Below are 23637 nucleotides of genomic sequence, written 5' to 3'. Positions count from 1 at the left end.
CTTTCCAGACGCCAGACTCACTAAAATTAGCATCCACACGTATATTGAGTCATTAATCGAACGTGGTCTCGCGGCGTCGCCATTCTTATTTGTACAGAAGTGGCGATAAAAAAGTGCCAAAGCAGCCGCTCTATTGTGTCCCCTGCACAAAATATTGACCAAAGCATGATGTGTGTTTATTTTAAACTGCCGTGATGGGGCATTATTATTTTTACGAGAGAGTTTTACACGCGGGGTCTCTCGTCAAACACACTGTCATAAATTAGTCGGTCTAGCAGAGTGGCGAGCCCCGTCGGCGGGCTAAAGTTAGCAAGGAAAACTCTATGAAATTAGTCACGCCTGCACGCAACTTACTTTGATCAGCTCAGACTGATTGTTCATGTCGATCGGCGGCCGCATCGGCTGCACTGAAAGGCACTTCATGGTGCTGCACTTTGGAGTTAACACCCACCGACTGGGTTTTCGGAAGAAGTGGTGAACACTGCACTGACTGCAATTCACGAATTAAAAAAAAAAAAATGTAACCTGATCCCAAATAAAAAATAATTTTGATCATGGGGTTGATTTAAAATAATTTTACTTGAAAATTGTGAAGAACATATTAATTCTTGAAATTATTTCAGGACCGTTTATAAATAAAATAAATATTGGCTAAGGAAAATTAAACAATTTGGAACAAAAATAACTGCCGAATATTGAAAAAAATTAATGTCGGTTTGGGAAACGCAAAATTTCTTTACCAAGAGAGAAAAACTTTAAATTTTAAGGTGGCATTAAAAAAAATAGTTTAATCAGAATATCAGAAAGAAATGAATTAAATTCAAGCTTGTAAATAAGCGAGAATAATTAAAGTTGTGGTTAATAAATTGTATAAAATGACTAACTTATTAATAATTATCAAAAATTAATTTTTTATTTAAAACCAGTTTAAAATTAAAAAATTAAAAAAAAATTAAAAGAGTTTTAAAATAAAAACTATTTATTAAACTAAAATGAATTGTTTAAATAAATTATTTAAAAAAATTAATTTGGGCACTTCGAAGAGTAAAGAAGTTTGTCGTCTTGACATTAAAAGTCTAATTAAAACCAACAATCAAACTACTTGCAAGGGTTGGATGTACGTATAAAAACCTCGGCCTGATATCAACAAAGGCGTGCACAGATAATGTATGTATCGGCGGCGACTCACGCCTCTCCGCGGTAATTAGACGCGGCAATAATAACGAGAGGGTTGTCCGAGGGCCGTGCGTGCGTACCGATTCAGAGTGAGCACTGGCACTAGCTGCTGGTCCGCGGCTATAATTGGCCCCTATCACCAGCCTCACCGCCCCACCGGCCCTCCCTTGTAAAGAAGGTCCGCGCGCTGTTGTGTCGGGGCACGGCGCCAAATTTCGCCCAAGACGCGCCATCGGCACGCGGCGCTCAAAACCCAAGTTCAGCGCGCGTCTGCACTTGACTCCAAGGACAATCGCTAACTCTCTAGTGGACCTTTTTATAGCGGTTTTTATAACTCTGTTGGGCAATTGGAAACAAGTTTATCCGCGGGGGGAGAAAAAATATTCAAGTAAAAAAGATTTGCAACGTTGTATTTTCAAAAAATTACTAGAAGACCAGAATAAAAACATACGGCTTGTTAAATCCTGCTGGCTAGATTATCGCAAAGAGATTATGAAGTTTATAAATTTGTAGCTCAGAAAAACTGTTTTAATCCTGAATAATTTAGAAGTGGAAAAAATATTGATTTTAATTATTTTTCAAAATAAACATTATTGTTTTGAATAATCAGTGACTGAAATTTAAAATAATTAAACCTAGAAGTTAAACAATAAATGGGTAAAATAATTAAAAGCTTTACAAACTTATCGGTTTGAAACAGTTCAAAAATTTTAAAATTTACCATGAAATTTCAACACAGCTTATGCAGGTGTACAAAAATTTTGGTGTGCAATTTTTCTCCAGTGAAAAAACATTGTAATTCTCGCATGTAAATCAATATCCCCCTTTTGCCTACTATGGTAATGATGTAGAGTGACTGAGCAATTCTCTCAATAGCAATTTCAGTTAAGAAACTTATTGATTAAAAACGGTTTGTTTTAACTATGCAAGATTAGCCTAAACATCGAGGCTAAAATTCTTTATCCTCTTTAATACGGATTGTTTTTCTTCTTCTTTTTAGTTCGACCTGATGTTGTTCAACACATTATTCCACACTATAATTTCATCTATCCAGCGCAGTTGCGTGCAGCGCAGCTTCTAAATCTTTCACCAGCCAGAGCAAACATTCCTCGGTCCCAACTCTTTCTAAGTGCCAGTCCCTCTATTAAGTTACCCCTTTTTATTCGCGTTTTGACATTTCACTTTCGTCGCTGAAAGAAAGAGCAGAGGAAGGGTTGGCCGCGAAATAACGCGGGCCATTCATCGTTTGCTGCGGCCAATTTGTAAACATTGCCGCTCAAAGGCATTCCACGCCGGAATCGAAGGGGATCGTTAACCCCTTGTTAACTACGGTGTACGTGCCCATTCATGAGAAAGTTTGAATACAAAAATAAATAAAGATTCACTCTATCTTGCGTAAGAACAATCAATGAACGAAATTTCTAGAGTATTTTTTACTTCTTTCAAAAAGTCGTGACAGTCTATTTCAGGGTTTTGCAAGAGGAGCGCGTGCATGGTACGTCGTTAGGGAAATTTATCACTCCTTGGCTCATTTTGCCCCGAGAAGCAGAGTCGCCGTTATTGATTAGAAATTAATTTGTCAGGAAACAACATCTGAAATGATCATAAAATCATTTCCAGAATTTTAGCTACATTACAATTGCTCAGAAATCACAAAATTTGCTGCTCTGAAAATTTGGCTATTCATAAGAAACGAGGGAGAATTGTGAAGCTTTTTTTTATGGTCGATCCTGAACATAAGGCTGCTATTTTATTCTAGGTTTGAACCTTAACTTGTATTTAAAATAAAAATTAATAAACAAAAAGTAGCACATTGAGATACAAATAAAAATTTCAGGATCATTTGTGTTTTTGGGTAAGTGAAACGGCAAAAACTATTATCTTACCAATAAGGGTTCCCCCAAGAACCGAATCGGAATCCGCGGAATTTGTTGCTCGTCGTCGAAAGAAAGATTTTCGGTTCCAAAGCGCGTGACCGCCGCTTTTTGCGCCGGTGCCAATGACAATAATAGTGGCGTGTGCATCTCTTTGGTGTGACCGTCAGCTGATGCAGAATTATTACGAGTACATTGTGTGACTAGTCTTTGAGGCCATGTATTATTTCTAGTCCGCGGCACCGAAAATAAAGAGTGCATCTGCTCGCCAAAGACGCCGGATTTTGGCGTTTTGTAAACATTATTCTTGCAGCGCGTGATTAAGACAGCGATAAATGTGTACGTGGCCTTTTACTACCAACACTAAATATACACTTCTGGGATTAACACCCAGGGAAAGTGTAATTGCCCAAATTACCTAATCGCTCTGTTATTTCTCTGTCAGCAGGGCGTAAAGAATTGTAAAAAAAGGACATAAAAAGAGAAATTTGCTTCTTTTTATTCATTCCTTTGAATCCTTTGGTCTTCATTTCTACTTTAAAACTACTGACGAATGGGCTAATTTTTTCAAAGAGAAAATGATAAATCCGATAGCTCTGGTTAATTTTTTTCAGCTTTTGACTTTCTAAATGTTTTCTCATGCAGATTATCCAGAGAAAATTTTGGATTTTGGGTGTAAAATCATTCACATCTTTCTATTTTTTGAAAGAAAAAAAAATTATAAATATTTTTTAATTTTGTGATTTAAGGAGTTAAGGAAAATAGCATTCTTATTAAATCTGAATAAGGAAAAACAAGAATTTATTATTTTAAAATGTCATTCAAACACGCGTTTCATTGATGGGTTCCACGAAATGTTCACTCATTCTTGTAGTCAAAGAGTCGGAGAATCTTTTGAACTTTACCCAAGACAAACAAATAAATATTGAAAATCTCACAGCAGGCAACAAAGGGCAGTAAATATCCCTGCGAGGTTCATCTGCCGCCAAGTGCGGGAAAACTTGAGCTTGTAAATTAATCGCGGGTGCACCTGCCCCGCGCGCCGACAGTCGGCGGCGACGGCCAATTTAAATAAAAATGGGAGGCAAGGTTAGATTGAGCGGTCCAATTAGATAAATCGGCGCTGACTTTCACCATCATCCCCCCGAAAGCCGCAGGAATGCGAGCCCTTTGAATTTGGTCAATCCTCCAATGGCCATACGAAACCAAAATTAATTGCACCTCTTTAGCTCGCTTGTGCAATAATTAAAATCGGGGTTGGCACCCAAAATAGACCGGGTGCATTGCATTGACGCGCCATCGAGAACGCGCCACCGACAGATTTACGACGCGGCTGCTCCAATTATTTTTATTTACGACGGAAATCCATCTCGCGCGCTTTTAATTCCTTCACGCGCCAAGGACGAGTTTTATAACTGCTACAAATTTGGACACACGCTCTGGACCGATTTGTCGCTCTGTATTTTTGCGAATGGGTTTATGAGCTCATAAATTCTGTGCGAAAATGAGATAAGTACAAACAGAAATAATAAAAAACAATATTTAATCGAATGTTTCGGTGTTAAACTTATTCACTGATTTAAATTAAATTCAAAGTCGGCTTTTCCTCGATGGGTTTATTTGTAATATTTTTTTTTCTTAAACAAAAAGCGACTCACAAAACCCATCAAGGTTAAGCCGAATTTAAATTAAAATTACAACAAGTAAGTTATGAATCAAATATAACACTGAATTTAAAAAATTTAAAATTCAAATATCTGCAATTATTTATCCTCAAATATTTACTTTTCCATTTTTATAATAATTTCTAAAGCTTTTTTGTCATAATTTAATTGATTTTCGTGCCAATTTTGTCGCTTTAGTGCTTTAGTCAGCGCCTTCCAGAATAACTTCATTAAAATTGACAAACAAATATATAAATTTAAATTGCGTAAAATTATTATCTACCTGTGATCAATACTTTGTAAAATAAAAAGTATATTTTTATTTGCTTTTACTTGAAAAAAAAATCACTTTTAAATTGTGTTAACGGTTTTTCTTGTAAACCATGCAAAGTGGGGAACAAAAAAAGTTATTTTATTTCCGTAATTTCAAAATTTTCTCAACGCTCTCCTTTCTTTTTATGTTTTGGTTTTGTATTTTTCCCTATAACCAATTATTAATCGCCATCCAATGTAGCAAATGCAATAATGCTATATTCCTGTATTTTTAAATGAAACTTACCGGTACAAGGTGACTCTGCTCATCGAGAGGCACCAATGGCTTTTCAGGTGTCGGTCTGCTGGCCAGGTAGTAGGCCGAAGCGGCGGCCACACCGGTCAGGGCGAGGGCGCCGGCAGGCCCACCAATGTAGTGCAGGTACTGGTCCATGTCACCTGCGAACAAAAACTGCACGTCAGATTTGATCCGAATTTTGACACTTGCAGGATAAAAGGAGCAACCAACATAAATGGATGCGTCAGATCGAATGGAAAAGTTTGAGTCGAAGCAGCAGCTGGACTTTGAATCGGACGGAAACGCACTGGAGCAGAGCTGATTTGATGCATTGTGCCGTTGCGAAACAAAAGAAAGCTTGTGGCTTTTTGTACAAGAGTATGGACGCAAAGAGACCAGAGATATACGTGCCTAGTGGTTTTAAGTTAGCAAAAAAGTCCAACTAGATGCATGAATAGGGAAATTTTGAAATAAGGTGACAATTAAATTTCTCAATATTATGGTAATTTTTTATGGTTTAGGCAAAGAGTTTCAGTTTTTATCAAAGCAAATTAGATTGCAAATAAGCCTATAATTATGTAAAATGTAAACATAATTGTCTAAATAGAGAAAAAGAAAAAAAACTCTTTCGCATGGTTTTAATGGCTAGAAATTATAATGGTGGGAAGCTAATCGATGGTAAACAAAATTATTTTAATTTCAAATTTGTTAAAATTTTCTATCTTGCAACATTTTTTCTGATTTTTCTGCGCGCATTATTTGGCCTTTTTCAACGAAAATTCATACTTTAAGTGTAAAATTAAAGGGACCAATATTTTAATTTCATAGAAAAATATAAGCAGTTTTGATCCCGTTCATGATACAGAGCTTTCGAAACAAAACGTCTAGATTTTCGTTTCAGATATAAATCAGACTTTGGCAGCGAGCGTAGGTTTGATCTTGTGAATAAAAGAGTCGATGGTCGACGCGGGAGCGCGAGCGAGTAAATCGGGCCGCGTGATTCAGCAGCCGAGAGACAAAGCGTCGAATGAGGTACATAGTAATTGCGCCAAAGTGCAAGTGTGTTGTTAAAGAGCAAAAACGGCGTCTTTGGCATCGCTGGCTTCTCCGTTCATTACACGTCTTTTCACAATAAACGGCCTCCTCAGAGCTGCCAGCAGAATTCAAATTCGTTTTTATATTCCACTTTTTTTGCTTCTTAAACTTGACAGAGGCGAAATCGTATAAAATTCTCCTCTTTTTTTAATTGCAGAACAAGATGTGCTGCGTGCAAAAAGATGTTTACCTGTCTGTTTGAAAAATTCCGCTTTTTATCGCTGGACTGACCCTGAGTGAGGAAAAGTCGCGGCTTTCGGGGCCATCTATTTTTGTTTATCTAGCGAGTGTCACTCGGCTATTTCTGCGGCTGCTCTTCAAACCGTCCGCAATCCATCATCTCACCCCGTGAGATGTTTTCGTTGCGTCACCCCTGCCACATAAATATTTCAACCTGCCGCATTTCCGACACGATTTAGCCCATTTAATTTGGGGCGCAACAGCGGAACACAATCAAAAGCTTGTTAAAATCTAGCCAAATTTGTTTATTTATTGTTTACTGTAAAAACTTATTTATGTAGTGAATTAAATTAAGCTTTACACGCCAGTTTAGTCAAATTTATTCAAATTATAAATAAAAATATCTAAAGCTTAAAATTTTCTATTACTTTTTAATATATTTGTGTTTTGCTTCTAAACTGTATTTTCTTTAAACACAAAGAAAATTGGCAATTTTTTCACCCATTCTGGAGCATACATAAGAAAATACGAGATATTGAAGTTTAAACACCAAATGTTTCATTGAAAAAGCCTGGATGCCTCATATCAAACAGGTTATATATCTTGTGAGCACATAGACACATCACATCATGCATCTTTTGTTACATTTGCTATTATAAGAAAATAATCTTACAAAATTACGGAGAAAAGTTTTTTATAGTTTGAGGGAAGCCAAAAAAATCCATAGACATGACCAGACTGATTATCAAGGTCAGCTTATTTTTAATTTTTAGAAACAAATTATTTCGCTTTAAAATTTCAATTAAATAATGTACGAAAAACATTGTGCCAACAAAATTTTTTTCTAAATATGATTAAAACAATAAATGGGAAATATGGTCGATTGAAGCTTTCAAAATAGTCCAGGAAATCCTAAACTGTACTTTTTGGGTGAAAAAGTCAGAATAGTATATATAGTTTTCAGACTGGAAATGACTAATGTTTGATGAACTGGTTTAGAAAGCATGTGATTTTGGCGATTCACCGTTGCACATACAGCAATTATTGCACAATTAAACGCGGCAATTGCTTAGCCATACAACAACTCCATTATTTCGGCTTGGCGCCAATTAACGCAGTGTGCGCCCATTCTAATTGCTAATTCAAACCCCACGCCGCGTAAGCTGCCGAATATTGCGGTGGCGAGGAAAAGCTTTTAAACCTTTAAGGCTGCAGAGAGATGCGATGACAGGCTAACTGTCCAGGATAACTGTGTGCCGAAAATAAATACGAGGTCTATTTGCTCTCGATGAGAAAATTCACGCAGCTGCATGTCTGCGAAATTTAATCTCCTGTTCGAATCAAATTAAAAAAAAACCAAGTCAGGAGAGCTCATTATTTTTAAGCATGTGATACACGCTTGGCATGGAGAGCAAAAACACGCAATGACAAATGAGAATTTGAGTGGCTCACGTTCAAACAGCAGCACGTGGTCCTCCAACACCAACGATGGGGCGTCCAGCAGATTTTTCTCCATTTTTCAACCAAAAATTTGTTTTATATAATAACTCGATGAAGCAAACCAGATCAGAACGACTGTTCTTTATGCAAGCAAAAGTGCAACTGCCGTTTTATGTGGTAATAGGGGTGCGAGACTGCACCAAGGTGTCGAGGGTGCGTTCATAGGAGGGGGAGGTACAATAAGTTGCACCTGGTCTTGTTGAAAAATCAGCTGATTCCAAACTATTAGTTTAACTTTTTAAGTAATTTACTTCGTTAAAATATAGTTTTGAAAATTTGGAAAGTAACAGAAAAAATTGTAGATGGAGGACATGAATTTATTTGATATTTTGGTCAAGCCTGGCTCAAACGACTTTAAGAATCTCTAATCAACTTCAATAACTTATAAAATTTATAAATAAAACACCACTAATATCAAGCATATTAACATTAATACATTACATTAATAAACACAATTGTAACTATTAACGTAGTGTAATTTTGTTAATTATATATTTTTGATTTTTCAAATTTTTAAACAATCTCTGCTCAAATCGAGAAACATCATTCAAATACCACTTTGAATTAAGTTCCAACAAAGATTTTAGCGCGTTAGAATTTTTTTTTTTTATTTATAACTGGATTATTCTAATGATAAAACTTTCAAATAAAAACAAAAAAGGAATGCAAAAAGCAGGAAAAATGTATAATAAAATTTCATAATATTTTAATCAAACATATTAACTAATCTTGCAATATAATACGCAATTTTTTTTATCCACCAATTTAGAAATAATCGGTTTGGAACTACAGACAAGAGTACTATGATTAGGAACACCTCTCACATTGGTTTTTAATAAAATTCTAATAAGTTTTTTTTGCAGTTGTCTCCATATTATGCTTTTTGGGCTGGCGTGCGTCAGTGTCGGCCGATTCGTCACTAAAAACCGCGCCGTGTTAGGAATTCCGTAAAAGAGAAAATTGGGTCATTAGTATGCGCGGTGCCGAGCACGCCGCCTGTGTTTGTTTTTTCGTATAAAACGAATTAAGCAGGGCTCGTCGGCGGCGGCGGCCGCCGCCGTCGGTTTGCGCGATCGAGAGTTCAGTCACCCCGGCCGCGGCGCTCACTCGGCCCGGCCTTATTGTACATAAAGAGTGAGTGCTCGTCGCACCTCGTTTGCGAATTTGATATACCAGGAAATGCAAAAATCAGCATGAATGAAACGAAACGGGCACGCAGGCGGACAAGGTGCCGAGCGAGCAGAAAAGAAAAAGACACCCATCCTCTTTTTAAAATCACGCGACACCGAGCACGTTTCCAGCGTGACAAAAAAAAAATACATAAAAAAGCAGCTCTCTCGGTGTGCAAGAAAAGTTTACATGCGCCAGAAAGATTAAAAAGAGACGAACGGTGGTTCTCGCATTCTTATTTTGCAACTTTATAAGCCGGGCAACAAAATCGGCAGGTGGGATCAAAGATTGTAGGCAGCTGACGTTGAAAAATATCGTTAATGATTCAAGGAATATTGTCTGTTGATACAGATTTTGAGTTAGGAAAAAAATCGGATTTTAGAATTAATATATATTTGAAAACTTACGGAAGAAATATTATAATTTATGAATTCAAAATATTTAATATTATTGTTTGCATGTGATAAAATCAGGCATTTTGGAATTAAAGGCGAGCTTTTTGCTTTAATGCCAATGATTGGTGTATTTGCAGGATTAATTTATTAGTTTAAAGTTGAAAATTTTCAGATTACTTTATTATTTAATATTTTTCTCAATCAGTAAACAAAAACATTTTCTCCTCTTAAAAATTAAAAATAAATATTTATTTTATTCTAATTTTTGCCACATTTCAATCATTTTCCTAGACGATATTATCATTTGCAGAGTTTAATTTAAAAAAATAGGAAAAAAATCTGTTCTTTTGTAAGTGTCGTTTTTTACCTATATAATTTGATAATTGCTCCAAATTTTGCACAAGAGGAGCTTCAAATGACCTCAATGAGGTTAGCGCACAATAGAATATCATAATAATTGTTGTTGGTGGGGTTAACGACCTCTTTAAAAACGTACGTTCTCATCTGCTCAAGTTTGCTTTAGTTTTATTTTTTTGCTGTAAATTATAATTTTTTTTATTAAAATTTAATCCAATTTTTATTTTTGTCTTACTCTAATTGCGCAATTTACATTTCGAGTTTCATTGAAAGGAGCAAATTTTTTCTAAGACTAACAACAAACATGAATTTAATCCAAATTTATTTTTAATTTATAAAGACAATTTTAATTAAAAAAAATTTAGTTTATCATGTTTGATGGAAAGTTGTTTGTGATGTTATGTGAGAAGAGCCATTAAACTTCTCCATTGTTGTAAGTCAACAACTTTAATTATTCGTTAATTTTATGGATTTTTGTAGTTTTTTTTTTTTTTTTTTTTAGTATTCGTTGTTGAAATAATTGTAATAAATTGTAGAATAAATCTACAAAATAATTAATTAACTTTATCCTAATGAAAATCTCATCTTTAAATACCAAAATGAATAAATTGATTTATGAAATAATGGATCGGACCTTTGAATCCTTTACAGTGCGGAGAGTGAATTCATTCACCTTTTGATCCATTTTCCGCCACACATAAGTGTAATACGTGAGTGTCTGTCGGCAGGCGCGCGGGTAAAAGTACAGCTTTTGCTCGCAATGAAGCATCTCTAGAACGTGCCGTTTCTAAGCATCTGCTCGTGTAATAAAGTCTTAAGGAAAGAAAGAAAGAAAGGGCTACAAAAGAGAAACGTGGAAGGAACAATGGCACGCATTGAATAATCGCTGCGGGAGAAAGAAAGAAAGAGAAGACGCGCGGAGAAAGAGGCAATCAAAATAATGAGCAGAAGAACAATCATATTTTGGCTAACCTACTTCCCCAGATATTCTCGACCGGCCGCGTGCTCTTTCCTTTCCAGCTCGCTCTCGCCGGTCAACTTCTTCGTCGACTTTTTTGAAATAACACACACTCGAGTGGAGAATATTATTCAAGCTTCAACTTATGTAAGGCGAGAAAGAGAGAGAAGATTACGACTTTTGCCAGCACACACATCCTGGTGCGATTAATATTGGTAGGCCAACAGGTGGACCTACCTTTGGTCTAAATTTATCTTGACTAGTGTAAATTTGGCACAGATCGGATGATTTTTTTAGTCGAGTTTTGTAAAATTTCATTTATTTATTTCATTTTATTAAAATCCAAATTCATCTCAACTTATATATAATTCGCCTAGACCCTAATTTGTATTATTTCTAATCTTTTACATAATTATATATCTGAATTAACTCGAATTAATATAAATTTGGTAAAGATCCCCTTAATTTGCTTTTTTTCTCAATTTTTATTTTAGTCAAAATTGACCTTGGAATTGCTACTTTGCGACACTCATTATTATTCTCCGCTGCGTCGGGGCGACTTGGAACAATAATTCTGAATTATATCTTTTCGCCTTAATCCGCTCGTTTCCTCATCACAGGCTTTTCCTCTAAACAAAATGCAGTGAATGCTAATTGCTAAATGCTGACAGTTGCCTCACATGAGGCAGAAAATGCACGTATACACTGCAAGCGGCGATATTACAGTAAGTAGTCGTTGTTACATGCACAAAGTATAAAAGCGCATGGTGCACATTTACTGCGACTTATTTTTATAACGCCATCGAGCCGTGCGTCCGTCCGATTTGCTACATTTTTGCAATCCTGGCTCACGAGCTCAAAAAAGGTGGAATGAAAAAAGGCAATCAGAAAACCGCAAATAGCATCTTTTTTCTGCACATGTAAACCTTTCAACTAAAAAACGAAGATCTCAAATAGGTTCAAAATTAAATTTTGAGTCATTAAATAATATTAATTACATAATTCTTTTTATATAAAAAAAATCATGACTTATCATTTACTTATCAAAGACAATGAATTTAAAATTTCCTTCTAAAGCAAAGATTTATGCAATCTAAGACATCCCAATCTCCTGCTAAACTAGCAATTAATTTTAAAAATTTTCCATATTAATTTTGGCATAAATTTAAAAATGATTTTTTTTATTTTCTACATTAGTTAATTTAAATTAATCGTCTGAATAATAAAATTTGCTGGAACCGCATCCTGTAAATAAAAAAATACAAAATACAAAAACTTTTACGTTAATCGTGAAATAATTTTGTGCAATAAACATAAAAACGAAAAAGTTCCTGGCCATTTTGGACATAATTCAAATTTCTCAACTACAATATAACAATCAAAGGGATAATATATTATACAAGATTAAATTTTAATGCAATAATAATTGCCCTTCATGTTTTTAAACATGAAATTTGTATAGAAGCAAAAAGCTGAAATTTTGACAAAAAAAATGGGCTTACTGCGCCTGGGCCGCTGGTATTTGTTCTTGGGTTTGGCAGCCTGTTGCTGCTGGTTGTTGATTTGCCGCTTTTTCTTCTGCATTTTGGCGGCGAAAAAAGTTTGCGAGCGAAGATGAGACCGGTCTGTCGGTCGGTAGGTCTGTCGGTGAGTGTCTCTCGTGCACTCGGTGCAGTCTCACTGGTGTGCGGAACAACAATAACAAAACACACGGCGGCGAGCAAGTAGTGTGAGAAGTGAGTGGCCGCCCTCCTATACCTTCCTGGCCCGGTTATTCAACCTCCTACTCCTATCCCTGATAAAATGCCACCTTCGGGTCATGTAATATCTCTGCAGTAACACACACAGCATCATCGCATTGCGGTCACTCGGCTTTCGTCTTTCTCTCTCGCGAAAGAAGAATATAAGAAAGCTTGGCTCCCCTCTTGCCACTTATTTTTTAAATTTTGTGGGTTATCGAAAATGCGATCATCCGCCAACGGCGGCAAAAGTTTTGTAATTTTTGTTATTGCTCGCCCCACCGTGGAATGAGTGAGAAGAGAACACGGCAGCTCTCTCTTCGTTTTCTGCGCCTTCCACTTGAATAATTGTGTCGAAATTGTGTCATTTGTTAGATTATACATAATCAATTTAAATTGCAATATTTTATTAAAAAAAGATATTGGAAATATATGCAAACCAAAATCCAATTTTTATTCACATTTTTTAACGTTTTAGAATTTTTTTATTTATATTTATTAATAAAATTTAATTTTTACTTTTATTAACTATAATTCTTTGGGTCACTTTGGGTTAAAATATTTTTTAAGTCCATATAAATTTGTAAAATTTAAAATATTCTATATAAACTAATTTTTATTATGTAATTTAAAGATTGACATCAATAAAAAAATTTCATATACCAGCTATGGAGGAGTATTTAATACTTAATTAAAATGTTTTCCAAAAGTAAACAATCATCAGCGTATTTGTCTCAAAGCAGGTTGTATAATATGAAAGTACAAACGAAGATGAAAATTAAACCACATATTTTGAGACGTTTTGCAAAGAATTTAAATCAGAATAATTGAAAATTGAAGCAATATTGGTGATAATAAGTGATCGATGGACTAAAATCATTCTCCGAGAAAGCTCACATTTTGAACATAGAAAAACTTTATGACAGGTTGGATATCGATTATGCATATAGTGCCAATGAAGAAAATTATTATTATTGGCGGGGCCGATTTTTCTAGTCAAAGCATCACATAGCAGTTTTTATTAATAAAACTTTTTCAATTAAAATGAATATAACTTCGCATCGATAAGCATTACATATGATTAAGATTTTATTTATGAAATAATTTCCAAATATTTTAAAAAATATTTAGAAACCGTTAGAAACGACTAAAATGATCATCAAATAAAAAGTAAAAAGTTTGAAGTATAAAAAATATTAACACATTTTAGCCTTATAAAAATAAATTATTTAATTAAACCGCATAAACAGTTTTATTATTATTTCATCTTTGCAAATCAAGTAAAAAATGTTTAATTTAACTTTATCTAACTTCATATTTTAATAATATCCAACCCATCATGCAAACTGATTTGAGAAAAAACGCCGTGCTTCTCAATTCATCAATATGAAACTAAATAAGCGTTTCTCGCTCTATTGATGTCATTGATTTCTGAGTTATTATTTTTTTTTCTTTCAACACATTTCTCCGTTCCATTAGACGTATTTTTCAGTTATGTCTGCGGGGCAAGATACGCGAAGAAGAATCAAATCACGCGAGTCATCTGGCCGCGCGCGGGATCAAATGGTTTCGCGTCGTTATTCACTGCCGCTCTATTGTTACCACAAGTACGGTACAACAAGTATCAGCTCTTGAGAGGAAAAAACTCTATGACAATGGAGAGGCGCCTCCCTGGTAATTAAGTGACACGCAAGCTCAAGACATGCATTTTTTTACACCTATCAAAGGGAAAATTTTTCCTTAGAAACGTATCTCTGCAAATTTTAAAATAATTTTCTATGGGTTTCTTTTTCTGGAGAAAACGTCTTCAATTTTATTTTCTCCATCCCTTTCCTCAATTTAACCTCAAATTACTTCTTTTTCTCAAGGTGCAATAAAATCTTAAGTGCTTTTGGTGGTAAACGGTCAAAGTTCAACCAGAATTATAAACATTTTTATCTCACATTGAGAAGAAGATTCGCTCGGAGGAGCAAAGTGCACGAAGAGTGACGTTGCGCCAAGGTCAAAAATGGCAACAACACTAATTAGTTTATAAAGTCGGCGCGCACCATAAAGTTGTTATTATTCTGCGTACAGTAATTTTCCGACACAACAATTATGTACTCGCTTGCGAGCCTCTGAACGCGACGTCCAAGAGAGGAGCAAAAAGAAGAAGAAGTACAAGTGAAGAACAACAACTATACTTAAACACTCACCCATATTTGTACTTCCTTTCCTCAAAGATGAGTCAAGAAAACTTGATTTTTTTAATGAGGTATTCGGTTTTAAACATATTTCTTTAATTGAAAACAAATTTATTTAATTCAATTCGATTTTTCCTCTCATTTTAAAATAAATTTAAAGACCCATGGCCAAAAGTGATTTTGATTTTTTTTTAATAGTACTTCATTTGTTGAAGTAAAGGTAGTTTAATCTTAGATTTATATACCTTAGGGTCTGCTTAGGGTGCTTTTAGTTAATCTAATAATTGATTCTCTTTAATAAAAGATTTTTTTTTAATCTCAATAAGCCCGCGTGATATTGCTTAATTAAATATTTCGTAATATTAAATAAATAATATTTTTATCATATTCTCACTCATTTAATTATATACGTTTCATTTAATTTTTTAATGAAGCTAAACTGTCAAATAAGCGATGCACAATTTTGTTGAACGCAATTTAATTTCAACCACGAATAGCTTGAATCCAACACGACAGGTTTGCAATTAAAGCAAATCGTTTATAAAACCAAACGGCGTTTGAATTTGCAAATGTGGCGTGTGCACGCAAGGCAGCTGGCAGGTTTAGAACAAGCTGCTCGTCGACGAGAGGCGGTTTATTAAAAAAAAAACTTGTTACAAATAACGGTAAGACATCTCTGTGTGTGGGTGATCGCAGGGGAGGATGACGAAAAAAGAATCACAAGGCTGCTGCAGAAATGAGCCTTCGAGTGAACGAAAGAAAGAACGAGGCCTAACGCATCAAGTTATACTCATGTTTTATTGTATGCCCATCAATGATCTCCCGCTCTTTCATCTGCTAACTGTACAATATCTCTGCCGTTGTTTTGCGAGCGCCGGAGAAAAGAGAGAAAAAGCTGACCTGCGACGCGGGCACTTTATGGCAGGGCCACCTTCGGCACCTGAGATTTTTCGGCATAGCGATTTTTTACTGAAAATTCTTAAAATGCCCCTAACTGTTATTAAATGCTCACATCAACTTTGATCTCTGCGTACTTTATCCTCGTCTCTTTCCATAATAACCTCAAACGTGCAAATTAATAAATTGAATTATAAATAATATGAAAATGAGATAAGTTTTTGTATTTATTTCATTTACTACTTTTTTTTAATTTAGCAATGCAAAGTATTTCAAGCAAATTAAAATTTTATTATAATTTGAAAGTCTGTGATTGAATTTGCAACTAATCTCTAAGATCTCTAATCTCTGACATTAACTTTATTTAATACACTTTTATTTTATTAAAATAATGAAAAATAGTACTTAAGTTCATCTAATAAAATAATTGTATCTATTTCAAATTTCATTCAACTGGGTAAAAGATTTTGAAGATTTTACTGAATTAGGTATTTAAAAAAAATGGAGAGATACAATAAATTTAGAATATTATGTAGTTTTTCATGTTAAAACCACTTTTTTTTATGAAAATTTGAACTACATTATTCCTCCTCACTAAATTTCCCAAAAGCCGTGAAACATTAAATTTTATCGATCAGTCACTTATTTTTATTCTTGAGTAAATTTAAGAGTTTTCTCAAGTTTTCTACAGATACAAAGCTAGCAAGTTTTTATTCATAAATTTTATTAAAGAAAATCACCACATTGAGTGGATAGTTGATAAATTTTATCTATATCAGGAAACGTTCTTTAATATCATTTATATCCATTGTTCTTATTTCTGTTTATTTGATTATTTTTTTATATCAAGCAAAAATTTTTTTGTATAAGTTAAAAAATATAGTTTTTACTTTCTAATAATTTTTTACAAATATCCATATCATTATTTTATATTTTTAAATTTTTTTTCTTCAAATTTAAATATTTTTTATGCAATTTACAATTTTTGTTTTAATTTAAATTGTTTATTATTTTTATGTAACGATCGTATTTCTAATGACTTAATATAAAACAAAATACTAATTTGAGTCATATTTTTAATTAATAGAAACTATGTGTTAAGCATGATATAGAAATTTGATTTGAGTTGACTTAAACATTGCTGGCCTGTTTGAAACTACTAAATAATTTAATAATAAATAAATAATACCAGAATGATATTCACTTACCAAATTGACATTGAAAATTAGCATTATTTTCACAGTAAAAACACCAAATAAAATCATTCTTGGAAATGAACAAGAGTGTAAGCTAATATTAGAAATAATAAATTTCATAAACTTCAAAATAATTCAGTGTTTTAGTGCATCTCATTTATAAGGCTCAGTAATTTACGTGTCTCATTGGACTAACGAGGCGAGGTGCTGCTGTGTTGTGCATAATTTTTTTTGCAACACTTTACGACCAACAGCTGCTCCAGAATGACTTTTATTTTGGTTCTCGCGCGAAAAGTGAAGTGAGCGTCGGCGATTAATCTTCTGCATACAAAAGAAAAATAAATGTGCGCATGCCGCTAGTCACGTTTGCCATCACCATTTATGTAATTTCTATCAGCGAAAAAGGAAAAAGGAATTAATTAAAAGTTGGTGAAAAAAATTCAACCATCTGTTCCAAACAAAAATCCTTTATAAAATGAATTTATTGAAATTACTTGTGGAACTTCAATATTATCATCTTTATGTACCGATTTAATTTGAATGCAAATTTTTTAAACGGGGCAATAAATAATAATTTCTGTTCTGCACGTAAGACAGCAATCATCTGTAATCATCTTTGAACTTGAAAAATTTTACGTGGGTAGCAAAAGTGGTTTACACGACGTCTGATGTGCATGCAAAGAAATTCACTCCTGATTTATATCTTGGATGAGGTGCTATAAATTTCCAAGACGAATTCCCATTTCAATAAGGCGATTCTTCCTAAGGATCCTGACATGAGCACCAATGGATTGAAAATTATTCTGATCGAATGCTATCAAAAAAATAATAATTAAAAAGTTCTGGACAACACTTAAAATTAAAAAAAAAATCAAGCATTAAAAGGTTGAAATCATAATCACACTTTGACATCCTGTGTGTATAAAGAAGCGATCCCATTAAGTCAATTTTTGCTCAGGATCGCGGGGAAAAATTACCAAAGATTTTAAATTTCTTTTCCACAAAGAGAAAGTTGATGTTCTTTGAGCACAAATAATTTGAGGCCGATTTTATTTTAATATTGTTCTGCTGCTGCGGTGACGCGCTGAATTATTAACAAGAGCTGCTTAATCTCTTGTGCTGTAAATGCACTCTGCACACAAGAGAGAGGTAAGACTCGTGCACAAAATGAGAGCGTTATTAGCGCACATAAATTAGTATGTCGCAGATATCCTGGTTCATATACTCTATGCTAAAAGCAAAAAATTGTAGTGTGGTCAAGTTTTCTACTGTCAACCGCCGCAGTGTCAATTTATGCCACTAATTACGCTGTGATTATGGTTAATGCTCACGTAAAATTTAACTCATGCGAGCTTAATCATGTTTAATTTATGCAACTTTAATTAATTAAATCGCTTGCATAGACTTTCAACGAGTGGGCGTTATACATAATCCTGAACTCCTTGAATAGAAATCATTTAAAATGATTATTATCACTTTCATGAATTGTAAAATAAAAATTGAGACCGAGAATAAATTCAGCCAGGAAAATGTATGAGATTATTTTTTGTATTATCAAATTGGAGACATCCCAAAAAGTTCAATTCAATTTGTAAATATTGGTAAAAAAAATTTAATTTCCTTAAAGAATTTTGTTTTTTCAATTTTTAGCAAACTAAAATTGATTAAAATTACCAACTGTACCAAATTGAAAAACTTTCAAACCAATATTTCCGTCAAACTTTAAATTCAATGTAGTTTTTTTTCTTTTTATTAAAAGATGCTTTTCATTTTAAAGATTTTAACTTTTAAAATTGCAATTTTTATTATGTACTGCTTACAATTATTATTGGAGTGTAGCCTGTGCTTCATTCTTTTTTGGTCAAAAGGCCTTCTAAACTTATGCTCTCCAGGGGAGGAATATTGGCTCGCCTTACTTATTATTCATAAATGGAGAGCCGACGGAGCGAATGAAGCACGTTTGCTTTTGCTGCCTTTGCATAATATTGATCCTCACTCTCATGACAGTTGAAAGCTTTTCTACAAACAATATGGCGTGGAAACTACTTGCCAAAGTGCAAAAAATGCAGACTTGGGAATTACGAGCGGTGATGAGAGAATTCAATTTAACGGATCAATAATTCCCTCGAGCTTCGCAATCGAACTCGTAACTCCCTATAATGACAAAAACTTTCTCAAATAAACACACACAAAAACAAAAACAAAGCTATATAATTAATTCTAGACAAAATGAGAGAAATTGATGAAATTAGAATGAATTAAATTTAGAAACTTTTATTGTTGCTAGCCATGGTGAGTTCAGACTATATTAAATAATTAATGCTATAAATTAATTTAATGTAAATTAGAAATTTTTCCGGATGGTTCACATGAGAAAACCAACTAATCTGAGATAGATATGAGTTTTTTATGTTTACGTTATGAAAAGAGATTGTTATTGTTTAATTCTATAAGAATTGTTTATAAACAAGGATCGGTCAAGTTGATTTTTTTTTCAATTTTTATATTTTTTGCAATTTCATTTGAAATTTTCGTTAAAATAGTTAGTTTTAACATTTCTCCAAACTATTAGCCGAAGCATAAGATATTTTTAAATAGTATTTAAAATATTTGAAACTACCGGGAAAGACCAATCCATTGAACTTTTCGCCGACAAACTTTCTAAACGGCTTATCTATCTATAATTCTGGAAAATTTCCCCTCGACTATATAACTTTTTTAAATTAAAACAGCGCTGCCCTGGTAACAATCCCCAATATCTGGAGCTAGCAAAGACATAGTCACGCCCATTGCACGATCAATTTCAAAACCCGTTAGCAAATCCAATCGTCTCAGTCAGTCAGTCAGTCAGTAGTGCTGAAAAGAAAATTGGACAAAAGGGGAACAGACGGCTCGAAATCGAATAATTGAAAAATGTCTCGACGCGGAGAGTAACGAGTAACCCAAATCGGAGAGCGAGTGATAAAAAAAAACACACTCTCAGTCAGTGCATTTATAAAAGCATGCAAGTCGAGAAAGTCAATGACCTGCCCAGCCGCCGGTAATGACTAATAGAGTGGAAGCACACGATTTTCTATGTTGTCGACGCGCGAGAGAGCAGCGAGCGAATCGAACAACCTGCCCGTCTAGGCGCGCAACAAAGGTCCATTGTGTATTATCCCAGCAGAGTTTAAATGTAGTTTCCACGTGTGCATTCGGCGGCATCGCGTGTCTGATTATACTACCGGGTCGACCAGCGGTACCAGTGAAGAAATAATTTCGGCCTATCGATTAATCAAAAGAGCTGCTTTTTGTTGATGTTGTCAAGCGGAATTCGGGAGCGAGTTTTTGCGCGAGAAGAAAAGTAAATAATTAAATGCAAATCAATTTACAATGGTAATCATACAGTAAAAAGTCCACTGAAACGACAGCGGGCTTGTTAAAAGTAGGTTATTATTTACTAAAAATTTAAATTATAGTTGAAAAGAATAAAAAAAAATAAAACCTATATCATTTTAAATCAAGGTTTTTGATTCAAAAGATTAGAATATTTTTCCTATGAATAACAATTTATATAAATTTTTGGCTTGGAAATGAATTTTAAATATTCTGCACTATTTAAATTTTTCTTCAAAAATTGTGGAACATTATGCAGAGAAATACGTAAAACAATATATGGCACGCAATATATACTGATTTTAAAGTTTTGACCTGGTTTTGACTGATTGTACATTGCTTATTATATAAGGAGAATTGAAAATAAATTTAATACAGAATTTAATTGTCAATAGCTGGTCAAGAGCTTTGTTGTTTTAAAAATGACTAAGTTTTACATGCAATTGTAAATTGTAATGAAACTAATGAATTAAAAAAAACTTATTTTTTTATAATTTATTTACCAAATAACTTGCCAACTCCAAATTAATCAAAATACACGGTTGAAATGCTACCAAACCAAAGGATGTTATTAAGAATCTGATCAAACTTATTCCAAGGGACAAAATTTAGACTAGGCCTAGTTGCACAGTGAATTTGAACCTGATAATTTAATTTTTACTTTTTAGCTATCAGTTAACAGAGTACATGGACGTATCAACCAAAATCGAGATGCAGAAAATAAATGCATAAATACATAAATATAAATATTCCAAGAATTATTAACAAAGCTAAGAAATATTTAAAAAATTTACCAAAAATTATATCACAAAACTTTATGAGTCATTGTCAGTTTAAAAAGGATTGAAGTTGATAATCGTTAGCAAAAAACGCGTCACCTAGCACCACGTCATCAACGTTAGTTTTAATCAAAGCATTGAATCTCAATTTTAACTCGAGAATTTTTTTTTAATATATTTAACTTTACTTATTAATGTAGCAAACGTTTATAATTTGAGCGTTCCAAATTAAAATTATCATACAAACTAAAATTTCTAGCTGAAACATATTTAAATTAGAGGTTTAAATTATTCATCCCCATCCTCAATCAACGAGATTATTTATTCTTTTATACTGTTCAAATGAAATCATTTAATAAAATTGTAATGATTTTACACTTTTTTAATGCGCAAAAAATGTTACATAATGAATGCGGAGAAAAAATAAATAAAACTATATTGATCCTACTTTTCTCAAGCCAAAAACGACACAAACGACGTGAGCATGCACAATTCAAAAATGAAAACCATGACACACGCCAATACAGTAAACGAACTTTGAAAACGTTTTGCACTTACTGACTATAGGCATTTAGACCAAGAAGGGGAAATTTTTCTCTCGACGCTTCTGGTCTTGACGCGCGGGGTGCAAATTATTCGAAGCGACTCTTGCTCGCCGTGGCTGCTACCAAACATAACCAAAACGAAATTTTCTGTCAACTATATAAATTTATCAAATAGCGAGTGTTTATATGTGCGATCAAAAGCCAATGCAGATAAACAAATCATGCAGCTGCGAATCTGAGGAAAACAGACTCGAATTATTTGTTTTTTTTTCTGCTACTTATCAGGAAGCCAATTATAAATGAACCTTTGATATTGAGAATAAAATAAGAAGACATTGATTTAGCGTGTCATAAATGGATTGTGAAAATATTTAATCAAGGCGTATAGAAAGATGGGACCTTTGATTTTGGATACAGAAACTTCAAAACTTGCAAAAAAGATACTTAGTCACGTTGTGCTTATTTACATTATTTCAATGCTTAAAAAAAATCCAAAAACCAAATAGTATGGCATAATTATAGAGATATCAAACGTGTATTATAAAAAAAACCTCTTTCATAGTTAGCATAAAAATTTAATATCACTTTTTAACTCATTCAAAATATGAATAGATAATTTATTGAAAGTATTGACATTTTTAACTCACAAATAAATTTGATTTTATAATTGAAAAATAAATTTTTATTTTATTTTTAAAATATGGGCACAATTTGTGCAAGTTTTAAAGCGGATCAGAAATTTCCATTCAGTGGGTGAATTTTTAATCAGAAGCTGTGGCGACACCGTTCTGGTTTGTTCGCCGGTGTACGTTTCCATGCCATCTAGCTCTGCGGCCTTCTATTAGCGACCATGTGGTGCTTCGACCGGCAGCCGCGTCTGTCATGTCGCGCAGAGCACCGGCTTTATGTAGTCGGCCCTTTGAAGGATTAATTCCTAATTAATTCTCCAAAATTAAACTGGTGCCTCATAAACAAATAATAATTTAAATAAATGAAAATCTGATGATTTTTTTATTGAATTAATCTTTTTTTAAAGGACAAATTTAATGTAAATATTAAAATGGTCATCTTTTTTCGAATATGCTTTCAAGTTTTTTTCCATTGAAACTTAGATCAAAGGCTGGTTTGGGCTCATTTTAGCGGAGGCATTTTTTATTTTTCAAGCATTGGTCTACCTGAGAGACTGTTATACAAATATACACCTTCTCCTTGGTGTTTATGAAAGAAGCCGTGCATGTGTTGGCGTTGATTATCAAATTGTTAAGTAAAAAAGGCTCTTTATTGACTTAATGCAATTAAAAGAAAAATCCATAAAAATAAAAGCTTCTTTAATTGGAAGAATTTTAATAATTATTTATTAATATTTAACCATTAAATTACCTTAACTTAAAATTATTTTATACAAATATTTTTTTTAAATAAGAGAAGTTTTATACCGGTCGAAGCACCACGTACGCCAATTATTTGGCGAACAATTGATCTGAGCGAGGTGAACCACCTACCTCCCCCGTTTCTTTCTTATAATTCACTAAAATTCCTGTTCACAGGCCCCGACCGAAAATAAAGCGCGCTTCGGTTAGCACTATTAGTGCTTCAAACGAGAATGCAAATTAAAGAGGAAAAACTCGCAGCGTCCCCTCAGCCAAAGATAAATGTCCGAAAATAGACTCACCAAAGTAAGACTCTTCCTTCTCCATTGTGGATTCCGTGGTGAGCAAAAATCGGCAAAACCTTCGTCCAAAGCGAAGAACGACCTGAGCGGGCACAGGACAGGGGTGGTCAGCCGAGGAAAGGCATCGCGTGGTTCGCGGGAGGGACACCGGCACCGTCGACTGCTGCAGTGGTTGCCTAACGGCAGGGGCGATCCATACGCTGTGGGGTGACGTCACGCGCGCGCCATTGGTCCGAGGGTGGTGGTGTGTTCGGTGCGGCTACGTCACCCCTGCCCAAGCTCGCAATCAATACGCGCCCTTCCAGCAGCGGCGCGCAGACCTTGCTTCGCCG

General features: G+C 34.1%; 1 protein-coding gene across 10 annotated transcripts in view; it reads right to left on the bottom strand.

Annotated features, from left to right (window-relative positions):
* The window catches only part of LOC132197275 (long-chain-fatty-acid--CoA ligase 5), a 31203-nt gene extending 7566 nt beyond the window's left edge, over nt 1–23637 (bottom strand). The window contains exons 1-3 of one of the 10 annotated variants that reach the window (XM_059620487.1): nt 23306–23637; nt 21647–21752; nt 5274–5425 (exon numbers count right to left, since the gene is read on the bottom strand). In XM_059620487.1, coding sequence (XP_059476470.1) covers nt 5274–5425; nt 21647–21659 — 165 coding nt within the window. In that variant the 5' untranslated portion in view covers nt 21660–21752; nt 23306–23637. Of the gene's footprint in view, nt 1–354; nt 491–1102; nt 1308–5273; nt 5426–12421; nt 12617–21646; nt 21789–23305 lie in introns of those variants that run through there. The other 9 variants (XM_059620497.1, XM_059620471.1, XM_059620479.1 and 6 more) reach the window with 9 other exon arrangements.

The sequence above is a fragment of the Neocloeon triangulifer genome, unplaced genomic scaffold, assembly GCF_031216515.1.
Source record: "Neocloeon triangulifer isolate White Clay Creek 2 clone unplaced genomic scaffold, ASM3121651v1 ptg000001l, whole genome shotgun sequence".
NCBI lineage: Eukaryota > Metazoa > Arthropoda > Insecta > Ephemeroptera > Baetidae > Neocloeon > Neocloeon triangulifer.
The sequence above is the reverse complement of the archived record's forward strand: the minus strand, read 5'-3'. Positions and strand labels throughout refer to the sequence as shown.